The following is a 16,199-nucleotide window of genomic DNA, read 5'->3' on the forward strand; positions in this document are numbered from 1 at the left end:
TATCTAATCTATCTAAAACAGAATAAAATAAGTGTAAAATTGTCTGATGAATATATATACACACATAAAATGTTTATTGTATTTAAAAGGTATTTTACTGTTTACTCTCACCTTTTCAAATTAGTTTGTTTCAATTTTAATAAAAGTACACAATGTTGCATATTAATGCATGTAATGGACTGAAAAAAAAAGAGTGTATAAATATAGAAGCATGTTAACAAGATTGTTAGACAAACAACAATGTCACACATGTTATATGTGCTGATGTTGTTAGAAAGTCAAAATGAAAGTCTGGACAGTTTATTTCAAATCCTGCAGTTTCATTTGCTGCTGCTGTTCTCACCAGCACACTTGTGTTTCTTACACTGGTACTTAGAAGACAATCTTTCACCACACACACTGCAACTCAACACTTTCTCTCCTGGGTGTCTTCTCGTGTGTCTTACAAGGTCTGATCGGTCACAAAAGCTTCTGTTGCATATTCAACAGGAATGTGATTTTTCACCAGTGTGTGTTCTCTTGTGTACTTTCAAATATAGACTTTGTGTAAAACATTTACCACAGATTGAACAGGAAAAAGGTTTTTCACCAGTGTGTGTTCTCTTGTGTCTTTTCAAACTCTGACTTTCTGTAAAACCTTTACCACAGGTTGAACAGGAAAAAGGTTTTTCACCAGTGTGTGTTCTCATGTGTGATTTCAAATGTTGACTTTGTGTAAAACCTTTACCACAGATTGAACAAGAGAAAGGTTTTTCTCCAGTGTGTGTTCTCATGTGTTTTACCAAACTTGAACTTTGTGCAAAACCTTTACCACAGAGTGAACAGATAAAAGTTTTTTCTCCAGTGTGTGTTCTCATGTGTACTTTCAGACGACAATGGTATTTAAAAGTTTTGTGACAGTGAGAACATGTGAAGCGAGTGTTGTCAGTGTGACATGTCTTATCATCTTTAGAGTCTTCATCATCAGTGTCAGGAGAGTGTGACGTTGTGTCCTCACTATCTGATAGTGGAGCTAAGAGCTTGTCTGCTTGTGATCCTCCACAGTGGTCTCCATCAGCTTCTGTTGTCATGTGTTGTGTTGAGCTGCTGCTTGGAGGCTCCCCCCCTCCCCTCTCCTCACTTTCACCTTTCACCTCATCATCTTCACTCTTCACAGGGACACCAGTCACTGGGAACTCCTCCAACCATTTAGGCTGACTGATGCCCTCTTCCTCCTCTTCCTCTCTAATGTACGGTGGCTCTTGGTCCTCCTCTTCCACTTTAAAGTAGAGGGTCAGTGGGTCCTCCTCTCCCTTCTTAATGTGAAGGGTCAGTTTAACATTATGGGTCTGTGGCGTCTCGTCTTCCTCTTTAATGTGGGGGGGATGTGGTTCCTCTCCTCCCTCTTTAATGTGTTGGGAGTGTGGTACCTCTTCTTCCTCAAGTATGTTGGGGGACTGTGGTTCCTCCTCCTGCTCATTGGGAAGATGCACTTCTTTTAGGTCTGTGAAACAGGAGAAAACAAACATTCTTGAGAAAAGTCCAGCTTTGCTCAGTCACATGAGACATTGCCCTGCACCAACATATGATCTCACAATCTCATCAGTTTCCCCTCACAGCAGTCAGAGTACTTCCAGCTGACACATGAAGAAGACCTCCAGGGGAATGCCTTCCCAGGCTAACATCCAATCCACCTTATTCATATAAAAACATCCTCAAATTAATTCCTGCAATCCATACTAGTGTGCTGTTGTCCCTCCGAATAAGTCATACACACACAGGAAATAATGTACCACATGGCAGCCGCCACGCAGTAGTACTAGTGATGAGCTCCCCCTGCTGGTGGACAATAATTACTGTCATTTTCACATTCATCTTTAGAGACATGTCTGCTCTAAAAACCACTTGAGCACAATCAACATGTTGGCCAAAAACAATGACATCTGTTTTGCTTTCATTTAGATAGTGACGCCACAGTTAAACTGGGAAGAAGTAATCACATTACTGACTACTCCTTCAAAATATAACTTGATTACCTTATTACGGGGCGGCATGGTGTAGTGGGTAGAGCGGCCGTGCCAGAAACCTGAGGGTTGCAGATTCGCTTCCCACCTATTGACATCCAAATCACTGCCGTCGTGTCCTTGGGCAAGACACTTCACCCTTGCCCCCGGTGCCACTCACACCGATGAATGAATGATGAATGAATGATTGGAGGTGGTGGTCAGAGGGGCCGTAGGCGCAAATTAGCAGCCACGCTTCCGTCAGTCTACCCCAGGGCAGCTGTGGCTACAGATGTAGCTTACCACCCCCTTGTGTGAATGAATGATGGGTTCCCACTTCTCTGTGAGCGCTTTGAGTATCTAACAATAGAAAAGCGCGATATAAATCTAATCCATCATTATTATTATTATTAATAATAATTGTAAAAAAATATTAATTTAGTGCGTTTCTAGACACTGAAATTGCATTAGTGTGAGAACTGGAAAGGCACCATTCATACAGTCCACACTTTCAATGTGGTAAGCTACATTAAATTAAAATAATACTAATAAGTAGATGAAGCAATTCCTGAAAGAATTGTGTTTGAATGCTCCAATGCTGAAGTTGAACTGAAAGGTTGACAGAATGTAGTATGAATGTAAGAATAGTTTGAATGTTGGAACGATTTGATTTTGTAGAGTTTGAATTTTGGGAAAACCGGGATTTTTTTTAAGTTCTTAAACCAACATGCTTTTTTTGTCCTGACTCAGAGGAATGTTTTGACAGTGGACCGGTTGAAATGGGTTGAACAATGTGAAAGGAGTCATTGCACTAAAGAAGGTTGGAAATAAGGTTTGAAAAATATGAGAATTCCTGGAAATTTGTCGAATGTGGAAAACTGGTTGTTTGAATTTCCAGGCTGAATTTATTGGGTTGAAGGTGGAATGGTTTGAAACATGTGGGAATTGTGGAAAATTGAAAAATGGATAATTAATTTTGAATGGGGAAAATGTCCCTAAAAACGGGGAATTCCAGAAAATCCGGGAATTTCTTTCAATAAGTGTTGAAAGGGAGCACACAATTCCTGAACACACTGAATATTTTGAAGTTGGAACGGTTTGAATCAGATGAAAAATGTGGGAGTTGTGGAACTTTCATTTTATTCCTTTCAATGGGAATTTCATGGAATTTTTGGATTTTCAGGTAAAGCGGGACTTTTTTTGGAAATGCTAACAAATGTGAATGTTCTGAATGAGTTGAAATGGTTGGTGTTGGAATTATTCAAATCAGTTGAGAAATGTTGAAGTCGTAACATACTTAATTGAGAAATGGTTTTATGGAATTCCGTGAATTTTGGGAACACCAGGATTTTTTTCAATTCAAAAAACAAATTTGTTTTCTGTCCTGATGGAAAGGAATGATTTGACGGTGGAACTGTGGAAGTGGGTTGAAAAATGTTGTAATTTCAATTTCCAGAATTAGTGGAATATGTTTGAATCGGTGTAAAAATGTGGAAATGGTGGCATTTTGAAAAATGGCTCATTCATTTTGAATGGGGAAAAATGTCACGGAAAACGTGTAATTCTGGGAATTTTTGGAATTGGTCAAGGGAAAGCCCGTGATTACCAAATAGGCTGAACAGTTTGAGGTTGGAAAGGAGTGAATCGGATGAAACATGTTGAGGTTGTGGAACTTTGAAAAATGTACCAATATTTTCAATGAGAATTTCAGGAAAATTTGGGAATTTTGGGAAAAGCGGAATTCTTTTACAAACCCCGTTTCCATATGAGTTGGGAAATTGTGTTGGATGTAAATATAAACGGAATACATTTTCAACCCATAATCAGTTGAATATGCGACAAAGACAACATATTTGATGTTCAAACTGATAAACTTTTTTTTGCAAATAATCGTTAACTTTAGAATTTGATGCCAGCAACACGTGACCAAGGAGTTGGGAAAGGTGGCAATAAATACTTACAAAGTTGAGGAATGCTCATCAAACACTTATCTGGAACATCCCACAGGTGTGCAGGCTAATTTGGAACAGGTGGGTGCCATGATTGGGTATAAAAGCAGCTTTTGTGAAATGCTAAGTAATTCACAAACAAGGATGGGGTGAGGGTCACCAATTTGTAAGCAAAATGTCGAACAGTTTCAGGACAACATTTCTCAACGAGCTATTGCAAGGAATTCAGGGATTTTACCATCTACGGTGCATAAAATCATCAAAAGCAGCTGAATGGTCCATACAGGTTTTGGGGCAACATATGTTGTCATCCAAGCAACGTTATCATGGACGCCCCTGCTTATTTCAGCAAGACAATGCCAAGCCACGTGTTACAACAGCGTGGCTTCGTAGTAAAAGAGTGCGGGTACTTTCCTGGCCCGCCTGCAGTCCAGACCTGTCTTCCATGGAAAATGTGTGACACATTATGAAGCGTAAAATACGACAGCGGAGACCCCGGACTGTTGAATGACTGAAGGTCTACATAAAACAAGAATGGGAAAGAATTCCACTTTCAAAGTTTCAACAATTAGTTTCCTCAGTTCCCAAACGTTTATTGAGTGTTGTTAAAAGAAAATGTGATGAAACACAGTGGTGAACATGCCCTTTCCCAATTACTTTGGCATGTGTTGCAGCCATGAAATTCTAAGTTAATTATTATTTGCAAAAAAAAAATAAGTTTCTCACTGTGAACATGAAATATCTTGTCTTTGCAGTCTATTCAATTGAATTTAAGTTGAAAATAATTAGCAAATCATTGTATTCTCTTTACACTATATTATTCTATCTCATTATATTGTTCATCTGGATAATAAAAACTATTTATTACCGATGTGGGAGAAAACATTTGTATCTGGATCTATAAATATAAAGTTTATGATTTTGAACATCAAACATCTTGTCTTTGTAGTGCATTCAACTGAATATGGGTTGAAAAGGATTTGCAAGTCATTGTATTCTGTTTATATTTACATCTAACACAATTTCCCAACGGCGTCACGGTGGAAGAGGGGTTAGTGCGTCTGCCTCACAGTACGAAGGTCCTGCAGTCCTGGGTTCAATCCCAGGCTCGAGATATTTCTGTGTGGAGTTTGCATGTTCTCCCCGTGAATGCGTGGGTTCCCTCCGGGTACTCCGGCTTCCTCCTACTTCCAAAGACATGCCCCTGGGGATAGGTTGATTGGCAACACTAAATGGCTTCCTCCCACTTCCAAAGACATGCACCTGGGGATAGGCCCCTCCCACTTCCAAAGACATGCACCTGGGGATAGGTTGATTGGCAACACTAAATGGTCCCTAGTGTGTGAATGTGAGTGTGAATGTTGTCTGTCTGTCTGTGTCGGCCCTGCGATGAGGTGGCGACTTGTCCAGGGTATAACCTGCTTTCCGCCCGATTGTAGCTGAGATAGGCGCTAGCGCCCCCCGCGACCCCAAAAAGGGAATAAGCGGTAGAAAATGGATGGATGTACAATTTCCCAACTCATATGGAATTGGGGTTTGTAACACAGTGGTGAACATGCCCTTTCCCAACTACTTTAGCACGTGTTGCAGCCATGAAATTCTAAGTGAATTATTATTTAAAAAAAAAAAAAGTTTATGAGTTTGAACATCAAATATCTTGTCTTTGTAGTGCATTTAACTGAATATGGGTTGAAAAGGATTTGCAAGTCATTGTATTCCGTTTATATTCACATCTAACACAATTTAACAACTCATATGGAAACGGGGTTTGTAGAAAATGCTAAAATTTGTGAATGTTCTGAAGGAGTGAATGGTTGGTGTTGGAATTTTTCAAATCAGTCGAGAAATGTTGAAGTAGTAACATTTTTTGTTGAGAAATAGTATTATGGAATTCCCGGATTTTTGGGAAAACCAAGAATTTTTCCAGAGAAAAAAACAACTTTGTGTTTTGTCATCATTAAGAGGAATGATTTGCTGGTGGAACGGTTGAAGTGGGTTGAAAAATGTGGTCGACACAAAAAAGGGTGAAAAAAGGGTTTGAAAAAAAGGGAATTTTGGGCATTCTTCGAAAAAATTTTTACTTGGAAAAATGATAGTTTGAATGTCAAGGTTTAGTGAAACATGTTGAAGATGGAATGATTTGAGTCACTTGAAAAAAGTGGAAATGGTGGAAGTTTGAAAAACAGCCAATTCATGTTGTACGGGAAAAATGACTAAGCACGTATTTATTCTTGTTTCAAGCTACTTTAGCGGCTAGCTTAACTATTAGCTTGTCCGTCCTTTGTGTGTAACATGTTTAGCCATGTTCTACAGTCCTTCAGTGATAATAATACCTGTAGGAAATGTAATGTATTTGCTGCAATGGAGGATGGTTGAAGGTGTGATGGAAGAAGACACAGTTCCACTGCTCATCGTGATTATATTATATATTCCAAATGTATTTTTCCTGTTATTAATCAAATATAAAGTTAGTAAAGATGTGAGAGTAAGAAGTCAACAAACCTGTTCTGTGTGACACAACTTGATGTTTCTTGAAAACAGCCTCCAGTAGTTGATTGTAATCCTCTTTTGTTCTAGAAAGTTCCGCCTGGTATTCTGCTATCGTTCTTTCTAACACTACAAATATTTCTTCAACGGCAGCAGTTAGTCGCTGATCCACCAACGCTCTCAACATTTGTAATGTAGACATTTTCACACAATCACAACACTTTACTCTCACACTTGATCTCTACTTAGCGATGTGTTGATAACTTCTGTGTCTTCTGTTAGCAGCTAACAAGCTAAGCTAACTAGCGAGCTAAGCTAACTAACAAGCAAAGATAGCAGGAGAAGCGGCACAGTGCTTCTAGCGCATCGAGACCACTTTATCCTTAAATCAAGAATCAAATATGTACTTTATACGACGAAAATATTTCAAACTGGATGACAAATAGTAAGACTGACTTATTAGCGTATGGCTCACGTCTTTCTCCTTCGAATTGCTCTTGTCGGCCGCCTTCTAGTGTTGTGTCGTTCACGAACGATTCGTTCAAACGAACGAATCTTTTGAGTGAACGTACTGAACCGAATCACTTCATGAACTGATTCGTTCTTTTCTCAGTTCAGTTGAGCTTCGCCGCAACCGTGCCGGTATGAGTGGAACTTCCGCATTCTGTGACTTGCTGAACCCTCGACGTCGGCGAACGACGCAGCCAGCTACTCGTCATGTGGGCGGGGGAGGGATTGCGCGAACGATTCGTTTACCGCGGATTAACGACATGAATCACTCAGTGAACGACAACTCTCTCGCTCTCTGCTCTGCTTGCCCAAATGCCGCGAGTGATTGTCCTCCCGTCGCGGGAATATGTTTCATGCCATTGACCTCCCTTCTCCATTCATTCTCCAAGATATGTTTCATGCCATTGGCATCCCTTCTCCATTCATTCTCCAAGATATGTCTCATGCCATTGGCATCCCTTCTCCATTCATTCTCCAAGATATGTTTCATGCCATTGGCATCCCTTCTCCCTTCATTCTCCAAGATATGTTTCATGCCATTGGCATCCCTTCTCCATTCATTCTCCAAGATATGTTTCATGCCATTGGCATCCCTTCTCCATTCATTCTCCAAGATATGTTTCATGCCATTGGCATCCCTTCTCCATTCATTCTCCAAGATATGTTTCATGCCATTGGCATCCCTTCTCCCTTCATTCTCCAAGATATGTTTCATGCCATTGGCATCCCTTCTCCCTTCATTCTCCAAGATATGTTTCATGCCATTGGCATCCCTTCTCCATTCATTCTCCAAGATATGTTTCATGCCATTGGCATCCCTTCTCCATTCATTCTCCAAGATATGTTTCATGCCATTGGCATCCCTTCTCCATTCATTCTCCAAGATATGTTTCATGCCATTGGCATCCCTTCTCCATTCATTCTCCAAGATATGTTTCATGCCATTGGCATCCCTTCTCCCTTCATTCTCCAAGATATGTTTCATGCCATTGGCATCCCTTCTCCCTTCATTCTCCAAGATATGTTTCATGCCATTGGCATCCCTTCTCCATTCATTCTCCAAGATATGTTTCATGCCATTGGCATCCCTTCTCCATTCATTCTCCAAGATATGTTTCATGCCATTGGCATCCCTTCTCCATTCATTCTCCAAGATATGTTTCATGCCATTGGCATCCCTTCTCCATTCATTCTCCAAGCTAACGGCTAATGTTGACTCAAGCCACGTGAAAATAAACACACACACACGCGCCCCGTTTCCATTATCTCAACACATAACATTTTTATTGCATATTTAAGTTGATATCCATCCATCCATCCATCCATCCATTTCTACCGCTTATTCCCGTTCGGGGTCGCGGGGGGCGCTGGCGCCTATCTCAGCTACAATCGGGCGGAAGGCAATATTTCCATTTTTATATTTTTCAATGTAAGCTACAGAATTTTTTGTTTTTATGTTGGCATTTCGGGCACTTGGTTTAATATTTGTTTTGTTTTATTTAAGGTGGCCTTTTATTTTATTTTTGTTTGCACATTTAAGCTGATATTTTCTTTGTTATATTTTTAAAACGTAGGCTACAGAACATTTAGTTTTCATGTTGGCATTTCTGCCTCTTAATTTATTTGTTTTATTTTGAAGGTATTTTTTTTTTTGTTTGCATATTCAAGTTTACATTTTCTTTGTTATATTTTTAAACTTAGGCTACAGAACATTTAGTTTTTATGTTGGCATTTGTTAAGGGTTTCTTAATTTAATATTTGCTTTTGCAGAGAGCGATTCACGTTTGTCGCCCTCTGGCCCACAGAACCGTAGCTGAGTGATTCAGGCTCGCTTCACGGACCTACAAGAACTGACTGGTTGTCGCTGAAGACGTGACTCACGTTCACGCTGCACTCACTTATTCAGAATCAGGATTCGCGGACCTACTGACACAGAACTGACTGTGTCGCGGAGGATGACGTCACATTGAGGCTCTCGTTCACTCACTGTGCGTGTCGTTCATTGGGTGCCGAGGGCTTGTGTCGTTCATTGGGCGCCGAGGGCTTGTGTCCTTCATTGGGCGCCGAGGGCTTGTGTCCTTCATTGGGTGCCGAGGGCTTGTGTCGTTCATTGGGTGCCGAGGGCTTGTGTCGTTCATTGGGTGCCGAGGGCTTGTGTCGTTCATTGGGTGCCGAGGGCTTGTGTCGTTCATTGGGTGCCGAGGGCTTGTGTCGTTCATTGGGCGCCGAGGGCTTGTGTCGTTCATTGGGTGCCGAGGGCTTGTGTCGTTCATTGGGTGCCGAGGGCTTGTGTCGTTCATTGGGTGCCGAGGGCTTGTGTCGTTCATTGGGTGCCGAGGGCTTGTGTCGTTCATTGGGTGCCGAGGGCTTGTGTCGTTCATTGGGTGCCGAGGGCTTGTGTCGTTCATTGGGTGCTGAGGGCTTGTGTCGTTCATTGGGCGCCGAGGGCTTGTGTCGTTCATTGGGTGCTGAGGGCTTGTGTCCTTCATTGGGCGCCGAGGGCTTGTGTCGTTCGCCAACTGACACACACCGAGATCTGCCGCTGGGGAAGCTGTTACTGACTGACTCATGATTCGCCGACCTGCACACAGAACTGCTGCTGCAGAAGTGATTCAGTGATCGAATTTTTTGAACGAATCAATCTCAGGAAATGATTCTAGTTATTCAGTATAGTCAAAATAACTGCTGATCCCATCACTCCTTTTTCTTATGTTTTTATGGCGGTTGGCAAGCAACCTTGTGGTGTGCATTAGCGCCACCTACTGTAATGGAGTGTGGACCGAGATGGATCCCTACTTTATTTTCTTTTATTTAACCCAGTGTTTTTTGAAATATGTTTATATTGCTTTATATCCTATGTGTTCTGAATTAAATCCTAATATATCTCCCACTGCCAACCTAATATTTTCTTTCGCCAGCCTACTTTCCAGTATTGATCACTTTCTCTATTGTATTTCTTACATTGTATTAAAACATGGTCATTATTTTTTATCTGATGGCAAGAATCACACAGCCCTGTATTATGTTTCCAATCAATTTTAGTAAACTATTTAGATATGTATGTCCTAATCTCATTCTAGTAATAATGTCTTCTTCTTTCCTATTTCTATTCCTCCTCTCATGACACCTACTTTCCTCTGGACTTTGTAAAACTCTCTACCTTTTGTTTCCTTATTCCAATTATCCTGCCACTTTTTATTGTGTTCTATCTTAATGATGCTCTTCACTTCTTCTTTACTGTGCTTAATCTCCATGTTTACTTCTGTTTTAGTGCTTGTTTTTTTTGCGTATCTATCAGCTAACTCATTTCCCTCAACTCCTACATGAGCAGGAACCCAGAGAAATGTTACCACACCTCCCGCTTTATTTATCCTGTAGATTGCCTGAACTATTTCATAAACTATATCTTGTCTTGTTTCTGATGTTATGTTTTTTATGCTCGTCAATGCACTGCTGGAGTCCGAGCACACGACTACTTTCCTTGCTTTGTTTTCCTCTATCCAGTTAACTGCCATATAAATTGCTACCAATTCCCCCGTAAAAACAGATAGTTCATCACTGATTCTTTTATTCAACACTATATTTCTCTGTGGGATAACTGCAGCAGCTCCTACTTTACTATTTATAGTTTTTGATGCATCTGTGAATATCATGATGTTATCAAAAAACATTCCCTCAATCCATTGTTCTATTTGGTAACTATTTAAATGTCTATTCTTCAGTAACTGCATGTTTACCTTTGGGTTGTCATACATCCACGGTGGTATTGCAGGAATTGGTACTGTAGGGCTCACTTTAATATTGTCAATTTGTGTTTTTTTACATATATCTCCTATTATCCACCCAAAACTATTCATTTTTTTCTTCCCTTTTTCTTGGCAGTTTATTAGCACTTGACGGGTTGGATGTCCTTGCTTGGATCCTTTTAAGTTTGCCCAATAAACTGCTGAGAGTTGATCTCTCCTCATGTCCAAAGGTTTTTCATTCATTTCTACTTGTAATGCTGCCACTGGAGTAGATTTAGTAGCTCCACAACATAACCTTAACGCCTGCGACTGGATCCGGTCTATTTTCCCAAGTAGTGTTTTTGAAGCAGATTGATAAATAATGCATCCGTAGTCGATAACAGATGGAATTAAAGTGATATATATTGTTTTCAATGTCAACCTATCAGCCCCCCAATCTTTACCCCTCAAAGCCCTCATTATATTTAACACCTTTTTACTTTTCTCCACTATCTTGCTGATGTGGGTTGACCAGTTAATATTTTTATCAAACCACATTCCTAAATATTTAAATACTTGTACCTCTTCTATGTTTTCTCCATAGAGTTTTATTTGGAGCTTGTTTTGTACTTTCCTCTTTGTAAAATGTATGACTTTTGTCTTTCCAACAGAGAATCTTAAACCCCAAGCCGTCCCCCAGTCTTGAACATTATTTACCGCTTTTTGAATCTTCTTTTCTATATGATTTGTATTTCTACCTCTCTTCCACATCACTCCATCATCACAAACAATGCCACCTCCACTAACCCTTCCACTTCACTAAAAACTTCATTTATCATGATGGAAAATAGTACTGGACTTATTATACTCCCTTGTGGGGTCCCATTTTCCACTTTGTATTCTCTGCTATATTCATTCTCTATTTTTACTAATAATGTTCTACTTGTTAAAAAGTATTTTATCCATCTGTACATTCTCCCTCTAATCCCAATCTTATTTAGTTTCATCAGCAACCCCTGTTTCCACAACATATCATACGCTTTCTCTATGTCAAAAAATACCGCAATTATACTTTCTTTATTTGTCCTTTTCTAATTTCCTCTTCCAGCTGCACTGCTGGGTCGTTTGTGCTTCTTGGGGTTATGTTTGACTAAAGGGGAGGTGACGGCAAACGAACACCAGATGGCAGTATGTCCAAAGATTTATTATATATAGTAAATATATACATAAATCTGTACTACTACTACTAATAATAATAATACTAATACTGCTAATGAATAAACCAAGGAAATGAAGTCTGACCAAAACTCAAGTGTGTATGGTGTAAGACTATGTGTGTAGATTAGCTGGAGGATGTCTTACCAAAATGTTGACGAGAGTGAAGTAACGCGGAAGTCCGTGGGAAAACGTGTCCAAGCGGAAGGTCGAGAATCCAAAAGGCAGTCCGGGAGGCAAGGGGAACAACAGGGGATCCAGGAGAAACACGGGAAGAGCTGCGGGAAGACAACAAGAGCATCAGACAACAGAAACACGGAAGTCGCAGGGGAAGAGCGAGTACGCGGGATGGAAGCCAGACACAGGATGCTTACTCAGGTACAGATGGCTATAATCCGGCCAGCGATGGCAGGTTGTCCAGGTCTATAAAGGCAGCTCCGTCATTACCATCAGGTGTGAAGTTTGCAGGTGACTGATTGCAGCTGGCAGCTGCTGCAGGGCGGGGACGCGCGCGGCTCGTTCCTGGATGTGTGCGCCCGTGCGCGTGACCCGAGTGGCGCACAGATGGACGAGCGGCGCTGGCAGGGGTCTGAACCGTAACACTTGCTTTGCGAAAACCACTTTGGTAGTTTTTTATCATTTCTTTTGACTCTAAATAATATATTAATCTTTCATTAATCATTTTTTCCATTACTTTGCCCAAATTTGAGGTCAATGCAATCGGCCTATAATTTCCTGCCTCTTCCAGATCTTTCCCTGGCTTGCATATTGGAATTATTACAGCTGTTTTCCACTCATCTGGTAATTTTCCTTCTTCATATTTCCTGTTATATCATTTCAAGACCACTTCTTTGCCGATGCTACCTAAATTTTTGATCATTTGATAACTCACCAGGTCTTTCCCTGGCGTCGTATTTTTAAATTTTTTTAAAATTGGAACCATTTCATCCAAAGAAAATGTCATATCCATAGTGTTGGTAAAACTATTATCGTTGTCTTCCTTCATTTCCTCAATATTTACACTAATTGTTTCTTCTCTCTTTTGTTTTTCTACATTTCTCAAATGATCATTGCTGTGCACTTTAACAAAGGTTTTTGCTAAAAGTTCTGCTTTTTCTTTATTTCCTCCCACACTCCGCGTTCCATCTTTCATCACATGATTTTTATGTTCTTTTCTGAGCCCTGACATTCTCTTGATCATTCCCCACACTTGGCTTAAAGGAGTAGTTCTATTTAGTGTTTCACAAAAAGTTCTCCAATGGTGTTTTCTTGTTTTTTTAATAACATACCTTACTCTAGCTTGATGCCTTTTATATTGGATCATGTCTTGGAAATGATGTGTTCTTCTCAATATTCTAAATGCTCTATTCCGTTCTTGTATTGCATCTGTGCACTCTTGTGTCCACCACGGCACTATCTTCCTTCTTCTCCCTATACTATTCCTTGGTATGCTCTGTTCGGCTGCTTCTATTATGCACCCCGTAATATCTGTATTTAATTGTTCAATATCTTGATTTATATCTACTTCCTTTAAAGTTATGTCGGTAATTTCCCTAAATTTCCCCCAGTCACCATGATTATACTTCCATCTTCCTTCTATCCTAGTGCTTTCTGTCCTATGATTTATGTTTATGTGAATGAAGATTGGATAGTGATCACTTCCCATTGTGCTGTATTTATTTACTTCCCACTCCACCTTTCCTGCTAACCCTTGTGACACGAGTGGGACGGCGTGGCGCAGTGGAGGAGTGGCCGTGCGCAACCCGAGCATCCCTGGTTCAATTCCCACCTAGTACCAACCTCGTCACGTCCGTTGTGTCCTGAGCAAGACACTTCACCCTTGCTCCTGATGGGTGCTGGTTGGCGCCTTGCATGGCAGCTCCCTCCATCAGTGTGTGAATGTGTGTGTGAATGGGTAAATGTGGAAGTAGTCTCAAAGCGCTTTGAGTACCTTGAAGGTAGAAAAGCGCTATACAAGTACAACCCATTTATCATTCATAGTGTTAAATCTATTGCTGTTTCTTTACCCGTGACGACATCTAACCTTGTTCCCGACCCATCATTCACACACACCACTTCTTTTTCCTCCAAAAGTGCTTCCAATGTTTCCCCATTCCAGTCATCCCTTTCACCCCACATTGTGCTATGTGCATTAAAGTCACCACACCAAATAATATTGCCACTCCAGTGCTCCATAATTGTTGCTAGTTGGTGAATTTCTAATTTCTTGCATGGATTATAGAAGTTTAGTACTTTGTATCTTTCTTTATTATTCCATACTTCTACTCCTACTATCTCTAGTTCTTGTTTTACTTTTAATATTGAATAATGCATATCTTCCTTAATAAATATGGCACATCCTCCTCCTTGCCCATCATTCCTATCTTTACGTATCGTTATATATCCTTTTATTATAAAGTTTAATTTTGGCTTCAGCCATGTTTCTTGAATACATATTATATGTGGTTTATTTTTCATATTATTAATATATCCCTTTAATTCCTGTCCGTTTGCTATCAAACTTCTGGCATTCCACTGAACAATGAACATGGCGTTGGATTGTGGTCACATGACTCGGTCTCGTCTCCTCTCTGTAGCTCACCTTGCACCTGTTCCCAGGATAGTTCTTTTACATTTAAAAACTTTGCTGCTGCTTTGACAATTATTTTGATTTTCTCAGTCTTGTTTCTAGCCTGTTCTGTACAGTTTATTACGTAAGCCAGGAATACAACTAGTTTGTCCATGGAAATTCCTGTATTTGCTGCCTCTTGTTTTTTATTTCTTGAAATATTCTCACTTCTGTCCTGTTCTGCACTTTTTAGATTTCTTATTTTAACTGCCTCTCCGTATGTTATATTTATTTAAACTCTGATTTGCTGTACTCCTGTGTCCTGTTTTCTTATGACACAGCCCACATAAGCTGCTGTGTGATTCCCGCCACAATTACAACACTTGACCTGTTCATTTTCTCCACATTGTCCATATTCATGCTCCCCTCCACACCGTCCACATCTCATCTTAGCATGACACACACTACTATGTGCCCATAGCGTTGGCACTTGAAACAACGTACTGGGGGTGGCACGTAAGCTCTAAAGTAGAAGCTTAAATACCCATTCATGATTCTTTCTGGGAGGACTTCCTCTGCAAACTGCACTGGCACAGATTTGGCATTTTTAAAGCATTTTCTAAGCCTTTTTTCAGGCCCGGACTGAAATAGGGGATATCCAAGTTTTGTAAGGGACACCAAAAATGTTCCAACCACCCGCGGGATGTCCCTTATTTCAAAGTCTGGGTGCTGGCAACCCAAGTGGTTTGAAAAAGGCATTTGGTTGCTGATGCACTTATTGAGTGATAAAAGTATTATAATATTTCAAGATTTCAGTAAGTACGACCTGTAAATAGACAAACATATTTAAAAACAAATGTAAAGGTTCAAAATATTCTAAATACAGCATGTAATGTTTTTCAGAGCTCTTTTCTAAATTTTCCGGGCTTTTGGTGGATGGACACAATATTACAGATTTGAAACTCTGAAATTAGACAATTATTTAATATTTCTTATTTGCTGTATTTTCTCTAGAACAAAAAAACAAACAAAAAATACAAATAACTGTAAAGTTTTCATTCTTCCAAAGGCAAAGGAGTTCATAAAAAAAACAAAAAAAACCCCGGAATTCACCACTTAAAATACTTTTAAAGATGTTTTGCAATTGAAGACAACATTTGTTCTTTCTGTGATAGCAAAACAAAATGAAGTGTTTATTATAAGAATGTATGCAAAGGAAATCTCAGCGGGATGATGTACAATATCGGCTTTTGCCTGACACTCCAAACTTGTTTACTGAAATTAATAATGTTTTCGGGATGTTAAAAAATAAAAAAAATTGTACAAAATGTTTAAGAGACAATAATGGAATGTTTGATTCTATCCACAAATGTAAGTAAAAACAAAACCATCCTTCCACAAACAATTCAGTCATTTTCTCTCACTTTTATATTGCATAAAGGTCTGGGGACATACATTTAAAACAATCACAACACAATCATCATATTACAAAAGAGAGTAATAAAGATAATTAATAAAATTGACTATAGAGACCCAACAAATAATTCATAAGGTTACACATTTTAAAATTGTATAAAAGACAACTGTTTAAATGATGTATAAAGTAAATAATAATATGCTTCCTGAAGTGGTCCAGAAGATGTTTCAGATGTGAACCAGTACATATGTATATCATATAAAAGTGCTAATCTATGGGATTATTAACAATTACAAATAAAAATATGTCAAACCTCAATATTTCAAACACCTATAAAAAACACTA

General features: G+C 39.6%; 1 protein-coding gene across 3 annotated transcripts in view; it reads right to left on the reverse strand.

Annotated features, from left to right (window-relative positions):
* Positions 1-284: 284 nt before the first annotated feature.
* The window catches only part of LOC133537311 (oocyte zinc finger protein XlCOF8.4-like), a 75,859-nt gene continuing 59,944 nt past the window's right edge, over positions 285-16,199 (reverse strand). The window contains exons 1-2 of one of the 3 annotated variants that reach the window (XR_009802651.1): positions 1,575-1,801; positions 285-1,483 (exon numbers count right to left, since the gene is read on the reverse strand). Coding sequence is in view for 2 of the 3 variants with exons in the window: in XM_061878342.1 (XP_061734326.1) it covers positions 483-1,483; positions 6,434-6,620 (1,188 nt within the window). In the remaining variant the exon portion in view is untranslated. Of the gene's footprint in view, positions 1,484-1,574; positions 1,802-6,433; positions 7,110-16,199 lie in introns of those variants that run through there. The other 2 variants (XM_061878342.1, XM_061878341.1) reach the window with 2 other exon arrangements.

Source organism: Nerophis ophidion, linkage group LG18, assembly GCF_033978795.1.
Source record: "Nerophis ophidion isolate RoL-2023_Sa linkage group LG18, RoL_Noph_v1.0, whole genome shotgun sequence".
Classification (NCBI taxonomy): domain Eukaryota; kingdom Metazoa; phylum Chordata; class Actinopteri; order Syngnathiformes; family Syngnathidae; genus Nerophis; species Nerophis ophidion.